Raw genomic sequence first — 15,212 nt, 5'->3', positions numbered from 1 at the left:
TAAGCCAACTTTTTCACTCTCCTCTTTCACTTTCACCAAGAGGCTCTTTAGTTCTTCTTCACTTTCTGCCATAAGGGTGGTGTCATCTGCATATCTGAGGTTATTGATATTTCTCCCGGCAATCTTGATTCCAGCTTGTGCTTCCTCCAGCCCAGCGTTTCTCATGAGGTACTCTGCATATAAGTTAAATAAGCAGGGTGACAATATACAGCCTTGATGTACTCCTTTTCCTATTTGGAACCAGTCTGTTGTTCCATGTCCAGTTCTAACTGTTGCTTCCTGACCTGCATGCAGGTTTCTCAAGAAGCAGGTCACGTGGTCTAGTATTCCCATCTCTTTAAGAATTTTCCACAGTTTGTTGTGATCCACACAGTCAAAGGCTTTGGCATAGTCAATAAAGTAGAAATAGATGTTTTTCTGGAACTCTCTTGCTTTTTCGATGATCCAGCGGATATTGGCAATTTGATCTCTGGTTCCTCTGCCTTTTCTAAAACAAGCTTGAACATCTGGAAGTTCATGGTTCATGTATTGTTGAAGCCTGGCTTGGAGAATTTTGAGCATTACTTTACTAGCATGTGAGATGAGTGCAATTGTGCGGTAGTTTGAACATTCTTTGACATTGCCTTTCTTTGGGATTGTAATGAAAACTGAGCTTTTCCAGTCCTGTGGCCACTGCTGAGTTTTACAAATTTACTGGCATATTTCCAAATTTGCTGGCAAAAATAAACAATGTGTTAATCCCAGTGATGTCAGTGAAACTAACCTTGAGTGCCATATCATTTTGATTTTTATTCTAGTCAGAGTTAGTTGATCCCCGCCCCCCCATTTTCCCTGTTGCTTGCAGCATTTGATTTTCACACTTATTTTGTATAGCATGCATGTGTGCTAACTTGCTTTAGTCATGTCTGACTCTTCTTGACCCTGCGGACCATAGCCCGCCAGGCTGCCATGTCCATGGGATTCTCCAGGCAAGAATACTGGAGTGGGTTGCCATGCCCTCCTCCATGGGATCTTCCCGACCCAGGGATCAAACCCACGTCCCTTATGTCTCCTGCATTGGCAGGGGGTTCTTTGTCACTAGCGCCACCTGAAGCCCAACTTTGTACAACAAGAACTACAAAAATGTTTATGCCCTTTGACCCCTAATACAGTGATCCTGATGCCCTCTTTTTCATAGTCAGTATTTTGTGACACCCCCTTTTCTATCCTGAAATGAAGTCATGGGTAATATCTATCTAGAGATATGATTTCAAGAATTCAAGACAATACTTCAAAGAAGCAAAAGGAATGTGAAATAAGAATAACTATATAGGAAGACACAGGCTTCCCTGGTAGCTCAGCTGGTAAAGAATCTGCCTACAATGCAGGAGACCCCAGTTCGTTTCCTGGGTAAGGAAGATCTGCTGGAGAAGGGATAGGCTACCCACTCCAGTGTTCTTTGGCTTTGCTGCTGGCTCCACTGGTAAAGAATCCACGTGCAATGCAGGAGACCTGAGTTCAATCCCTGGGTTGGGAAGATTCCCTGGAGAAGGGAATGGCTACCCACTCCAGTATTCTGGCCTGGAGAATTCCATGGACTGTACAGTCCATGGGGTCGCAAAGAGTCAGACACGACTAAGTGACTTTCAAATATATTCATAATAAGACATGGGCTTCCCAGGTGGTTCAGCGGGTAAAGAATCCATCTGCAATTCAGGAGAGTCGAGTTCACCTGGAGAAGGGAATGGCAACCCATTCCAGTATTCTTGCCTGAAAAATCCCATGGACAGAGTAGCCTGGTGGACTACAGTCCATGAGATCGCAAAGAGTCTGACACCGCTGAGCACAAAAGTTTGCTGGAAGCCGCTGGACCTTATCTTGCTGCAGCAGTTAAAAACACTCTGGTGTTTGTTATATTGTTTGTTATATTTTTCACAAATGACTGACAAATGATTTATACTCTGTGCAGGTTGTGGTTCGGGAACTGCTGGCTCAATACACCAAGCAGTATGAAGAAAGACCGGTCTCCAGCTTGCTCCGAAACTGGGCGGAATCGGGGAGTGACAGGCTGAGAACCAGGTGTGTGATCACTCAGGCTGCCACCATCCTTGACCTGGAGTCTTATTCTTGAGCCTGACTATACAGAGCCTTGTACAATTCACACTTGTTTAAATGTAAAATATTGATATAAAATAGATAATCAACAAGGACCTAGTGAATAGCACAGGGAACTCTGCTCAATACTCTGTAGTAAGCTATATGGGAAAAGAATCTGGAAAAGAATAGATATAACTAAACCACTTTACTGAACACCTGAAAATAAGACAACATTGTACGTCAATTACGTGCGTGTTCGCTCAGTCGTGTCTGACTCTGCAACCGCGTGGAATGTCGCCCACCAGGCTCCTCTGTCCATGGAATCTCCCAGTCCAGAATACTGGAGCGGGTTGCCATTCCTGCTCCAGGGGATATTCCCAACCCATGGGTTGAACCCATATCTTCTGTGTTTAAAAAAATACTGGTATATGGAAACATATATATGACTATGTAATTTCAATACTCATGTACCCAGAATCCAACTTAAGGACCAGAAGACTGCTAATTCTGCTCCTCCTACACGTGTTCCTTCTTTTTAGCATGTCCGCTGTTGCAAGGACTTTACAGGTTTTTGTTATTTCCACATCACAGATGAGGAAACAGGCACAGAGGTTAAGTATTTTGCCCAAGATTACATGCCAGTGGGTGACAAAGCTAGAATTTGAATCCAGATAGTTGGGCTCCAGGATCCATGCTTTGGGTTGTTTTCACTGATTTTTCATATTATCTATAAGCTTGATAAATAAGGTGTAAATGTGTGTGGTATTCTGTAGCTTCCTGTTTTCACTCAATACTTTTTTAGGTTCATCCAAGTTATTATGTGTGGCTGAAGAGCTTCTGTCTCTGCTCATAATATTTCATCATGTGTCTGTGCTACAAGTTACTTATGCCTTCTAATCTCCAGTATCAGTGGATATTTGGGTTGTATTTTTGATATCTTGCACAACACTCTTATGAAAAATCTTGTACATGTTTTCTGGGGAACGTGGGCAAAAATTTCTACAGGGCTTTCAAATTTAGTTGCCATGACTCAGAGTGAGAAATAGGTTTTACGTCACCATGGACACCCACACACCCATAGAGTTCCTCCCCACCACAGACACACATGAAACAAACATGCCGTGAAACAATGCTCATTCTATTACTCGTAATGTCCTCTGATGTTTTTTAATTTTGTTTTTTGAGAATACTGATCTCAATCATTTAAACTGATTTCATGTGCTGTTTTAGCGATTTTCAAACTGTTGCCCGAAAAAACACTCCTTAATAGCGTAATTACCCAGGTGTGAAATTGCTGTGTTGTTGGTATGCCAGTGTTGAACTTTACTAGATCATGCTGATTTATTTTTCAAAGTGACTGCATACATTTTTTTATCCCCACCAACAGCCTGTGTCTTATGAAGCCAACACTTGGCATTGTCAGATTTAATTTTTGTCAGTATAAGAAAAAGATCTCTCACTGTGGCTTTTTAAAAATTTTATTTTATTTTTAATTGGAGAGTAATTACTTGACAGTATTGTGATGGTTTCTGCCATACTTCAACATGAATCAGCCACAGGTATATATATGATACCTCCCTCTTAAACCCCCACCCCCGACCCTCCTCCCCATCCCACCCCTCTAGGGTGTCACAGAGCACCAGCTTTGGATTGCCTGTGTCCTGCAGCAAACTCCCACTGGCTGTATACTTTCCACCTGGTAATGTGTATGTTTCAATGCTACTCTCTCAGATCATCCCACCTTCTTTCTCCCTGACTGTGTGCAAGTCTGTTCTCTCTCTCTCGTCTTGGCTGCTGCCTTGTAGATATGTTCATCAGTGCCATCCTTCTAGATTCCGTATATATATATGGGTTAATATACAATATCTGTCTTTCTCTTTCTGACTACTTCAGAGTATGATAGGCTCTAGGTTTGTCCACCTCATTAGAATCTAGTCAGATATTTACTTTTATTTCTTTATTTGGCTTCACCAGGTCTTAGTTGAAGCATGCAGAATCTTTAGTTGGGGCATTTGGGATCTAGTTCCCTGGCTCAGGGTTGAACCCGAGCCCTCTGCATTGAGAGCACAGAGTCTTAGCCACTGAACCCCCAGGGAAGTCCCTCACTATGGCTTTAAAATTGCATTTTTCTTATTATTATTATAGTTGAGCATGCTTTCACATTCTCTTTACCATTTGTATTTCTTCTTATGCAAAATGCTTGTCATGCATTTTGTCAGTTTTTCTGTTTTTGTTTTATTTGATCTTAGTCGGTATTGATTTTTAGATGTTATAGCTGTCTTCTCCAAGTTTGTGGCTTATCTTAGGTTTTCTTTATGATGTCTTTGAGTAACATAAATTCTTCAATTACAGTTGAATTTTCAATCTTTTCTTTTATATCCCACACTTCCTGTATCTTGTCTACTTTGTGATTGTGAAATACATATGTTTTAATATTGAAAGTTTGAGAATTTCACCTTTCACCTTGAATTCTTGAATCCATTAGAAATTTCCGTCTGTGGTGTGAGGAAGGGATTTAATTTCATTTTTTTTTCTCCTGTGGGGATTGTCAGTTTTTCCAAACCCATTTTCTGAATTCACTGCCTTTCCCTAGTGATCTAGAATGCCCCCGCTGGCATTTATTAAACTTTTATGTATGTGGAAGTCCATTTGTTCCCAGTCTGCCTGTGTGTTCTTTTTTAAGTTGGTTAGTGAGTTTGGCTGCTCTGGGTCTCACTGCAGCATGCAGGATCTTTTTGGCTGCGAGTGCAGACTCTTAGTTGTGGCACGTGGGATCTAGTTCTCTGACCAGGGGCCCGATATGGGCCCCCTGCATTGGGAGCGTGGAGTCATAGCCGCTAGACCACCAGGGAAGTCCCTGTTTGTATATTCTGAATCTAACAAAACACTGTCTCAATTCCACTAGATTTATAACAGTGTAATAGTATTATGTGGCACATATTACATATGATACTGTTATATCTAAAATATAATTGAGAATTGTGGCGGCTATTCTGGGTCTTTTGTACATCCTTACAATTGTGAGAGTAAGTTTGTCAAGTTCCTCCAAAAAAAAAGAAAGTAAGTAAAGATGGTACATACAGCAAAAGGACAAATATTATATAGTTGCACTTATATGTGGTATTATCTACAGTAGTCAAGTTCATAGAGACAGAAAGTAGAATAGTGGGACTTCCCTGTGGTCTGGTGGTTAAGACCTTCCAATACAGGGGGTGAGGGTTTGCTCTCTAGTTGGGGAGCTAAGACCCCACCTGCCTAGCAACCATAAAATCCAAACATAAAACAGAAGCACTATTGTAATAAATTCAATGAAGACTTTCAAAAAGGACCCACATTAAGGGAAAAAAATCTTAAAAAAGAAGAAAGTAGAATAGTGGTTACCAGGGGCTAGTAGGAGAGGAAATGGGAGATAGTGTTCACTGGCTGCAGAATTTCAGTTTGGGAAAATGAAAAAGATTTGAAGGTGAGTAATAGTAATGGTTGCATGATAATGTGAATGTACTTAATGCCGCTGAACTATACCCTTAAAAATGGTTAAGGTGGCAGATTTTATTTTATGCTTATTTTACCACAATTTAAAAAAAATCTACTGGAATTTTCTTTGGAAGTTTATTAAATCTATAGATTTGCAGAAAAATGGACATGCTTGTAAAACTGAACTTCCTCTCAAAGATTTTAATCTCCCAAGTGTCTTCCAGAGTTATATATATATATATGTGTGTGTGTGTGTGTGTGTGTGTGTGTGTGTGTGTGTATTCTTTCAAGCATAGTACAACTTTGGACAGATTTATTACTGGGTACTTTATAATTTTGTTATTGCCATAAAAAGAACATTTTTTAATTTATGTTTTTTGTTTTTGATTTACTATACACACAGTTGACTTTTGTATATAAACCTGACCATAAAAAATGTCATTTAAATGTGCTGATAGATTCTTTGGATTTCCATAGACAGTCATACCATCTGCAAATAGTAAATTTTATTCCTTCTTTTCCACTTATTGCTTCTTTTATTTGTTTTTGTGAGAAGGTGTCCTAGTCCTGATTTTTAAAAGAATTAGTTTGATATTTCACTATTAAGAATGCATTTGCTAAAGTTTTTGATAGGCATACTTTACCTTCTAAGGAAGCTCCATTTACTGTTGTTTTTAACGTTTTTATCATTATTTGATGATGAATTTTATTGCAAATGATTTTTTGTCTATTAAATTATCTTATGTTATTTCTTCTTAACCTGTTTTGATAAATAACACTTGTGTGCTTAAGAAACACTCAGTGATGTCATACTGTATTATTATTTTTATATTTTCCTGGGTTTGACTTGTTAGTATTATTTTTAGGGTTTTTGTGTACTTATTAGCTTATTGTTTTCCTTTCTCATAGTTCCCTGATTGGATTTATATCAAGTTTTCCTGGTCACAGAAGTTATTTTGGGAGTATTTTCTTATTCTGTAGAAGAATCTGAAAAATTATTTGAAAACTATCTGGGTTTGGGTAATATTTAAACAACTGATTCAATTAGTTTAAAGTTTAAAGACCATTTAGGCTTTCTCTTCTGCCAATTTTGATAAATGATATTTCTCTAGGAATTTATCTGCTTGATTTCAGATTTGCTGGTATAAGGTTTATCATGTTGCTGTTGTTTAGCCTCTCAGTCACGTCCAACTCTTTGCAATCACATGGACTGTAGCCCGCCACACTCCTCTGTCCATAGGGCGGTCTGGGCAGGAATCCTGGGGGAAGTTGCCGTTTCCTTCTCCAATAAGGTTTATCATACTGCTCTCTAATTATCCTTTTAACTTCTGCTAGATCGATAGTTCAGTTTAGTTCAGTTCAGTTGCTCAGTTGTGTCTGACTCTTTGCAACCCCATGAACTGCAGCACGCCAGGCCTCCCTGTCCATCACCAACTCCTGGAGCTTACTCAAACTCATGTCCATTGAGTTGGTGATGCCATCCAACCATCTCATCCTCTGTCATCCCCTTCTCCCACCTTCACTCTTTCCCAGCATCAGGGTCTTTTTCAAATGAGTCAGTTCTTCACATGAGGTGGCTAAAGTATTGGAGTTCCAGCTTCAGCATCAGTCCTTCCAATGAACACCCAGGACTGATCTCCTTTAAGATGGACTGGTTGGATCTCCTTGCACTCCAAGGGACTCTCAAGAGTCTTCTCCAGCACCACAGTTATAGCCATACATGACTACTGGAAAAACCATAGCCTTGACTAGACGGACCTTTGTGGACAAAGTAATGTCTCTGCTTTTTAATATTCTGTCTATGTTGGTCATAACTTTCCTTCCAAGGAGCAAGCATCTTTTAATTTCATGGCTGCAGTCACCATCTGCAGTGATTTTGGAGCCCCACAAAATATAGTCTGTCACTGTTTCCATTATTTCCCCGTCTATTTGCCATGAAGTGTTGGGACCAGATGCCATGATCTTAGTGTTCTGAATGTTGAGTTTTAAGCCAGCTTTTTCACTCTCCTCTTTCACTTTCATCAAGAGGCTCTTTAGATTTGTAGTTAGGTCCCAGTTTTCATTCCTAAAATTATTTCTTGTGTTTTTTTTCCCTTTATTGTTATTGTTTAATCTCACCAAATGTTTGTCTAATTTATTATTTTTTTCAAATGACCATCTTTTCCCTTTGTTGATCCTCTGTCATACCTCTGCTTTCACCTCATTGATTCATGCTCATAAGTGTATTACCTTCTTTGTTCTACTTCTGAGGAGCTTATTGTGCTTTTTTCTTTTGTGTATTTTATAAATTATCATTTTTATTTGGAGGAAGACTTTGGTCTTCATAGCCCAAATGAACTAATTTTCAAGCAACTATTCATTAAAAAGTATAATCTTACAATCCTGATGAGAGGCATGGGAAACACAATAAATAGATAATATGGGACTTTTTGGGCTTTCCAGGTGGTGCTAGTGGTAAAGAATCCACCTGCCAATGCAGGAGATGTAAGAGACTTGCGTTCAATCCTGGAGGAGGTCATGGAAACCCACTGCAGTATTCTTGCCTGAAGAATCCCATGGATAGACGAGCCTGGCGGGCTACAACCATGGGGTCGCAAAGAGTCGGACAGTACTGAAGCGACTTAGCAGGCAGGCACACACGCCTGAGACTTTTCCCACTGGTTGGCGTGAATCTGTCCCTTTTCTCTTGCTTTGTAAGCTACTGCTCACATTCCTGTTTATTCAAACTGTAGGCTGTCTTAAAGCTGGAAATAGCAGCTCCCATATCCGAAGATTGTTTCACTTAAATCTCCCTCTGTTTGGGGTGTTTTTTAAAATCTTTTAATTTTATATAATTTTCTTTGATTTTATTTCAATTTGTACACTCTGCAAAGCTAGTAAGTCTTTTTTTAACATTTCTATGGGCTTCCCAGTTGGTGCTAGTGGTAAAGAATCTACCTGCCAATGCAGGAGATGCAGGTTCCATCTCTGGGTCAGGAAGATGCCCTGGAGGAGGAAATGGCAACCCACTCCAGTATTCTTGCCTGGAGAATCCCATGGACAGAGGAGCCTGGTGGGCTATATAGCCCATGGGGTCACAGAGTCAGACACGACTGCGGCTGAGAACACAGCCCTGAATGGGCATTTTATAGGGCTGATAGTTTCCCTCACAATTTATTAGCTGGAAAATTTACAACATATAAGAAGTTGAAAGAACAGTACAATTCCCATCAGAACCAGTTCCATCCATTCAGGAAACAAGTTTCCCAACTACCTGCATACCATCTGCCCTTCCATTTCTCTTCCAGATAGCAGAGCAGGGCTGTTTCCATCATTTCAAAAGAAAAACAGATTCTCACCCATATGCAAATCTATATTCCTAGCAAATCTTCCAAGATAGACTTGAGATGTGCCAAAGGCGGTATTCCAAGTGTAAATGTTTGGAAAGTTCTAGTCCATTTATTTTTGTCTCGGTTCTTAACCTCCAAAACAATACACTCCTCTCTCCCACACATCCAGGTTTTACTGATTCAGTCTGTCAGTTTTTCTCCTTATGTCCCCAAACCTTACTCACTCTCATTTTTATGTATATTAAGAAAAGCCTTTGTCATCTGACACACCTCCATGCACATACATTGTACTGGGCACTTCTTCAGGTGTTGACGATACAGCAGTGACCTTGGGTTCTCAGCTTTCATGCAGGTAAAGCAGTTGGATGGCAGTCATACTGACAACTCACAAGAGAAGTGAGCAGGTGGGAACACGAGGAAATCCCTGAAATCCCTCCAAGTAGGCGACCATTTGTATGCACTCCCAGAGGCTACCCTTCATTTGGGCTGTGGGAGGAGTCAATCATGGCACTGGAAAGACTCCATGAGACTAGGTGAGGAGGGCAGGGCTTGGCTCTGATTGGGGCTGAACCTCATTCTGCAAGCAGCTCCATTCCGCCCTTTCTCGTGCCAGTGAGTGCTGCCTCTTCCCCTCCCCCGAGGGGCTGCCACCGGAGCCCTCACCACTCTCACCGACCCATGGATCCCTAGGCGGGTGTGGAGGTGGAGGAAAATCAAGTTTCCACACTGTACTTGAATATTGTGTCATTTATATTATGAACATTTTCAGATACTCAGGAGAATTGAAATAATTTTAGGGAACATTCATATACCCACCATAGAATCAACTAGTAACATGTGACTGTGCTGACTATACCACATATATATCCATGTATCAAGTCCTCAATCCATCCTTCAGTTCACCTTTTTTTCTCTGATGCATTTCAAAGTAAACTACAGACATTAGCATACTTCTAAATAATTTGGAATGGACATTATTAACTAAATTTCAATATTTGGTGACAGTTTTTTCTGCTTAGGCAGAAGTTACATGGGGCATCCCTATAACTTGGTGGCTCAGCAGTAAAAAATATACCTGCAGTGCAGGAGACCTGGGTGCGATCCCTGGGTCAGGAAGGTCCCCTGGAGAAAGGAATGGCTGCCCACTCAGTATTCTTGCCTGGAAAATTCCATGGACAGAGGAGCCTGGTGGGCTACAGTCCATGGGGTCACAAAGAGTTGGACACAACTGAGCGACTAACACTTTCATTTTTTCACTTTCATACTAAGGTTTGTTTTCCATTCTGTTTAAAATTTTTTTTCAAACTTCTATGTTGAGGGATAATTAGCAAAAATTGTGTATACATGTGAGCTGTGGGTTTGTCATATATGTAGCCTTTGTTATGTTGAGGTTTGTTCCCTCTGTACCCACTTTGTTGAGAGTTTTTATCATAATTTTGAATTTTGTCAGAAGCCATTTTTGCATCTACTGAGATGATCAGATGATTTTTATTCTTCAGTTTGTTACTGTGGTGAATCACACTGATTTGTAGATGTTGAACCATCCTTGCATTCCTGGCATAAATCCCACTTGATCATGGTGTATGATCTTTTTGGTGTATTGTTTTGTTTGGTTTTGTTAATATTTTATTGAGGATTTTTGGATCTATGTTCATCAGTCTGTAATTTTCTTTTTGTGTGTGATATCTTTATTGGCTTTGGTATCAGGCTAATTCTGGCATTCTAGAATGAGTTCAGAAGTTTTCTTTTTTCTTTAATTTTTTTGGGATAGTTTGAGAAAGATAGGTGTTACTTCTTCAGATGTTTGGTAGAATTCACCCATGACGCCATCTGGCCCTGGACTTTTATTTATTGGGAGATCTTTACTTTTTTTAATGATTCAATTTTATTGCAAGTAATTACTTGGCTCATATTTTCTATTTCTTCTTCATTTGGTCTTCAAAGATGATATGTTTCTAGGAACTTATTTATTTTGTCTGGGTTGTCAGTTTTATTGGTGTGTAATTGTTCATATTATTTTCCTTTCTCTTGACAGAGAGACACCTGGGGTGTTAATTTTTCACTCCTCTGAGTAGAACTTCTGTGAATACATTTGTATACAAGTGTTTTCATGAATTTGTTTTATTTTTCTAAGGCAAATAGTAAGAATGGAATGGCTGAGTCATAGGTTATGTGTGTTTAGTTTATGAGGAACTGAGAACTTTTTCCACCTGGGAAGCCCATTTATAATAGCTGTAAATGGAGTATAACCTTTAAAAATTGTGAAGCATTATACTGGATAACTGTATAATATTGTACATCAACTATACTTCAGTTAAAATATATCTTTTAGGGATTTCCCTGGTGGTCCAATGGTTATTACTCTGTGCTGCCAATGCAGGAGGCAAGGGTTCAATCCCTGATTGGAGAACTAAGATCCCACATGTCGTGAGGTGTGGCCAAAATAAAAGGTTAAATTAAAAAACAAAAGATTTAAAAAATACTAAGTGGAAAAAGCAGTAAACCAAATTATCTTTTTTTTAATAAATTTATTTCTTTTAATTGGAGGCTAATTACTTTACAGTATTGTAGTGGTTTTGCCATACATTGACATGAATCTGCCATGGGTGTACATGTGTTCCCCATCCTGAACTCCCCTCCCACCTCCCTCCTCATCCCATCCCTCAGGGTCATCCCAGTGCACCAGCCCCGAGCACCCTGTCTCACGCATGGAACCTAGACTGGCGATCTGTTTCACATATGATAATATACATGTTTCAATGCTATTCTCCCAAATCATCCCACCCTCACTCTCTCCCACAGAGTCCAAAAGACTGTTCTATACATCTGTGTCTCTTTTGCTGTCTCACATATAGGGTTATCGTCACCATCTTTCTAAATTCCATATATATGCGTTAGTATACTGTATTGGTGTTTTCCTTTCTGGCTTACTTCACTCTGTATAATAGGCTCCAGTTTCATCCATCCTATCTTTACATCGAAAGGATAACCACATAGAATAACTTGATCCAGGCATTCATTGACAAAACTACTAATAAAAGGCACAAAATATAGCAAGTGAGAGATCAAGGAGATAATTATGTGTACTCACACTCTCTATTGGGAAGAAATTCTTTCTGAAAAAACAAATCCCATCTATTTCTTTCAAATTGAAATACTCTGGTGATGACAAAATAATAATGATGGTCACTGTGCTTTTTTTTCTTCTTCCCAGTTTCCTGGCATTTAACATGGACACAGTTGGTAATCTCACCTTTCTGTTGAAAGCAGTGCATTTTCGTGAAAGGATTCTTCAGCGGGGTTTGGTGGCCCGAATTTATTATAAGGTAAAGATACACTGTGTTATATTGCTATTTTTCCTTTTGACATGTGCGTCAGGCATATTCTTGCTGGTCAAAGTGTTAGTCCCTCAGTCGGGTCTGACTCTTTGTGACCCAATGGACTGTGGCCCGCCAGACTCCTCTGTCCATGGAATTTCCCAGGCAAGAATACTGGAGTGGGGAGCGATTCCCTTCTCCAAGGGATCTTCCCCTTCCTGCCAAATGTAATAGAGGATGAGTTAGCAAGTCGGGCACAACTGAAGTGGCTTAGCACACATGCAGCAATAATTACAAGCTTCTGGAAACGGCTAGAATTTCTATAAGCCGTTTTGCGTGACAGCCTTGCTTACTGTGGAGGCCCTGATGCTACTGATGAACTCTGTGTCATCTTTAGAATGGGAGTTGATGAGTGGAGTGATTTTTAACCCTTACTGAAACTGAAGCATCATTGTCTGTCTGTAATAACGAATACATTATTTTCAGGGGGGAGGGGGAAAGTGCATCAGGCACATGTGGAAATTAACCATTGGGTTCGCCTGAGATGCACTCTATTTCCTACTAAAGTGCCCATGATGTTCTGAAAAAACATAAAACCTTGCATCAATGTTGATAGAAATCTAGAGGTAGTTTCCACCAAGTCTGGTGCCAATGGAGTTACTGGAGGAAACCCCTATCCCCGCCACAGCAATATCTGTTCCATCTCCAAATTCCAACATGGAATAGACAAGAAGACCCTAAGAGAAGACTTTATCTACTTTCTGCCCAGACTCAGAGACTCAGGACTACCTTAGCCTGAAATCAGACCTCTGCTCTCCCTCTGCAAAGGAATTAGGTTCCAAGAGGACCAGAACTGGTTCCCATGAAACTTCCCCCGCAGCTTCAGTTCATCTCTTTTAATATGAATACCAGGATCACATCTCCCACGACGACATCACCAAGGACAACACAGAGTGGGAGGAGGGTGCATGCCACATTGGGGGATGGGTATTCTCTTAGGAAGTGCTCTTCAGCAGAGGAGCCCTGGAGCAGAAGTGGTCCAGATCCACTCGGGGAACAAGACAGACTGATTAGTGCCCACTGGGAGCTGGACCAAGTTTGTGCAAATTGGTCCATCCTCCAGGTGTGGGTCTGAGGTGAAGCCCTGGCAGATGCCAAGGGCATATTCAGATGGGTTTAAGTCACTCCACATTCCCTGCCCTTATCAAACATGGTGCCAGCCAAAATAAGAGGAGGTTGCCATCAAGACACTCTAGAGGCACTAGTGAGCAGAACAATGGAGAAAATGTAACCTATGAATGAGCTTTCCAAGACTGTAGAAGTAGAGGATAAAGATCACGAGATGATACTCAACAGAGTGAAAACAGTCAAAATGCAACCTACAGAGAAGAAATATTCCTGAAAATGCTGGAACAAAGGAGCAGATATAATAACCAACACAGAAGAAAAGTATTTTCCCTAGTGTAAAAAAAAAAATCAAAATTTTAGTGGAAAAAAATACCCATACCTGAGGATAGCTTGCAGTTCTATAGTGAAGAGAATATCATTTAAGCAACCAGACAGAAAATAATAGTTTATCAACAAATTAAAAAATGACAAGACTAGCTTCAATTCTTATTCACCAGCTCCAAATGGACTAAGACTTCCTCCTAGAAAGAGGAAACCTCATGATCTAAGCGTACCATTCCAAGCCAGATTTAATCCATGAGTATTATATGCAGAGTACATCATGAGAAATGCTGGGCTGGAAGAAGCACAAGTTGGAATCAAGATTGCTGGGAGAAATACCAATAACCTCAGATGTGCAGATGACACCACCCTTATGGCAGAAAGTGAAGAAGGATTAAAGGGCCTCTTGATGAAAGTGAAAGAGAAGAGTGAAAAAGTTGACTTAAAGCTCAACATTTAGAAAACTAAGGTCATGGCATCCGGTCCCATCACTTCATGGCAAATAGATGGGAAACAGTGACTGACTATTTTTCTGGGCTCCAAAATCACTGCAGATGATGATTGCAGCCATGAAATTAAAAGATGCTTACTCCTTGGAAGGAAAGTTATGACCAACCTAGACAGCATATTAAAAAGCAGAGACATTACTTTGTCAACAAAGGTCTGTCTAGTCAAGGCTATGGTTTTTCCAGTGGTCATGTATGGATGTGAGAGTTGGGACTGTAAAGAAAGCTGAGCACCGAAGAATTGATGCTTTTGAACTGTGGTGCTGGAGAAGGCTCTTGAGAGTCCCTTGGACTGCAAGGAGATCCAACCAGTCCATCCTAAAGGAGATCAGTCCTGGGTGTTCATTGGAAGGACTGATGCTGAAGCTGAAACTCCAATACTTTGGCCGCCTCATGCAAACACAATGTTGTAAAGCAATTATCCTCCAATTAAAAAATTTAAAACATTTTAAGAATCTATAAAAGAATTGGTGGTCCCTGTGGATCAGCCAACTAATAATTATGTGTTTTGAAATAGTTAAACAGAGTTGGATAGTTTTATATATTTTATTTTATTATTAACAAAGTTAAATAAACAACATAGTTGTTGTTTAGTCACTAAGTCATGTCCAACTCTTTTGTGATGCTGTGAACCTTAGCCTGCCAGCTCTTCTGACCATGGGTTTTCCAGGCAGGAAAGCACACTGGAATGGGTTGCCATCTTCTTCTCCAGGGGACCTTTCTGACCCAAGGATTGAGCCCATGTCTCCTGCGTTTCCTGCATGGGCAGGTGGATTCTTTACCACTGACCCACCTTAATTTTCCTCAAACGCACATTTTATTTTGGAGACCCTTTGCCCACACACATTAGACAATCCATCTCCCTCTTAGTCTGGGATGAGTGCTGAGGGTTCGTAGTTCACAGTCAGAGTTAGGGAGTCAAGACCCCAGGTCCTCCCAAAAGACCTGTCAGTGCAGGGGACCCAAAGCTGGTGCTCTGTCCCAACCTAGAGGGGTGGGATGGAGGGGACATATACATACCTATGGCTGATTCATGTTGATGTATCAGTATTGTTAAGTAA

At 40.3% G+C, this 15,212-nt stretch overlaps 1 protein-coding gene across 11 annotated transcripts in view; it reads left to right on the top strand.

The window, feature by feature from the left end:
- Positions 1-15,212, top strand: part of ACOXL (acyl-CoA oxidase like) — a 352,738-nt gene that overhangs the window by 243,990 nt on the left and 93,536 nt on the right. For all 11 annotated transcript variants that reach the window (XM_043467731.1, XM_043467729.1, XM_043467722.1 and 8 more), the window contains 2 exons: positions 1,949-2,058; positions 12,094-12,205. In XM_043467731.1, coding sequence (XP_043323666.1) covers positions 1,949-2,058; positions 12,094-12,205 — 222 coding nt within the window. The remainder of the gene's footprint in view (positions 1-1,948; positions 2,059-12,093; positions 12,206-15,212) is intronic.

Source organism: Cervus canadensis, chromosome 5, assembly GCF_019320065.1.
Source record: "Cervus canadensis isolate Bull #8, Minnesota chromosome 5, ASM1932006v1, whole genome shotgun sequence".
NCBI classification, from domain to species: domain Eukaryota; kingdom Metazoa; phylum Chordata; class Mammalia; order Artiodactyla; family Cervidae; genus Cervus; species Cervus canadensis.
This window is presented reverse-complemented; position numbering and strand designations above follow the sequence as displayed.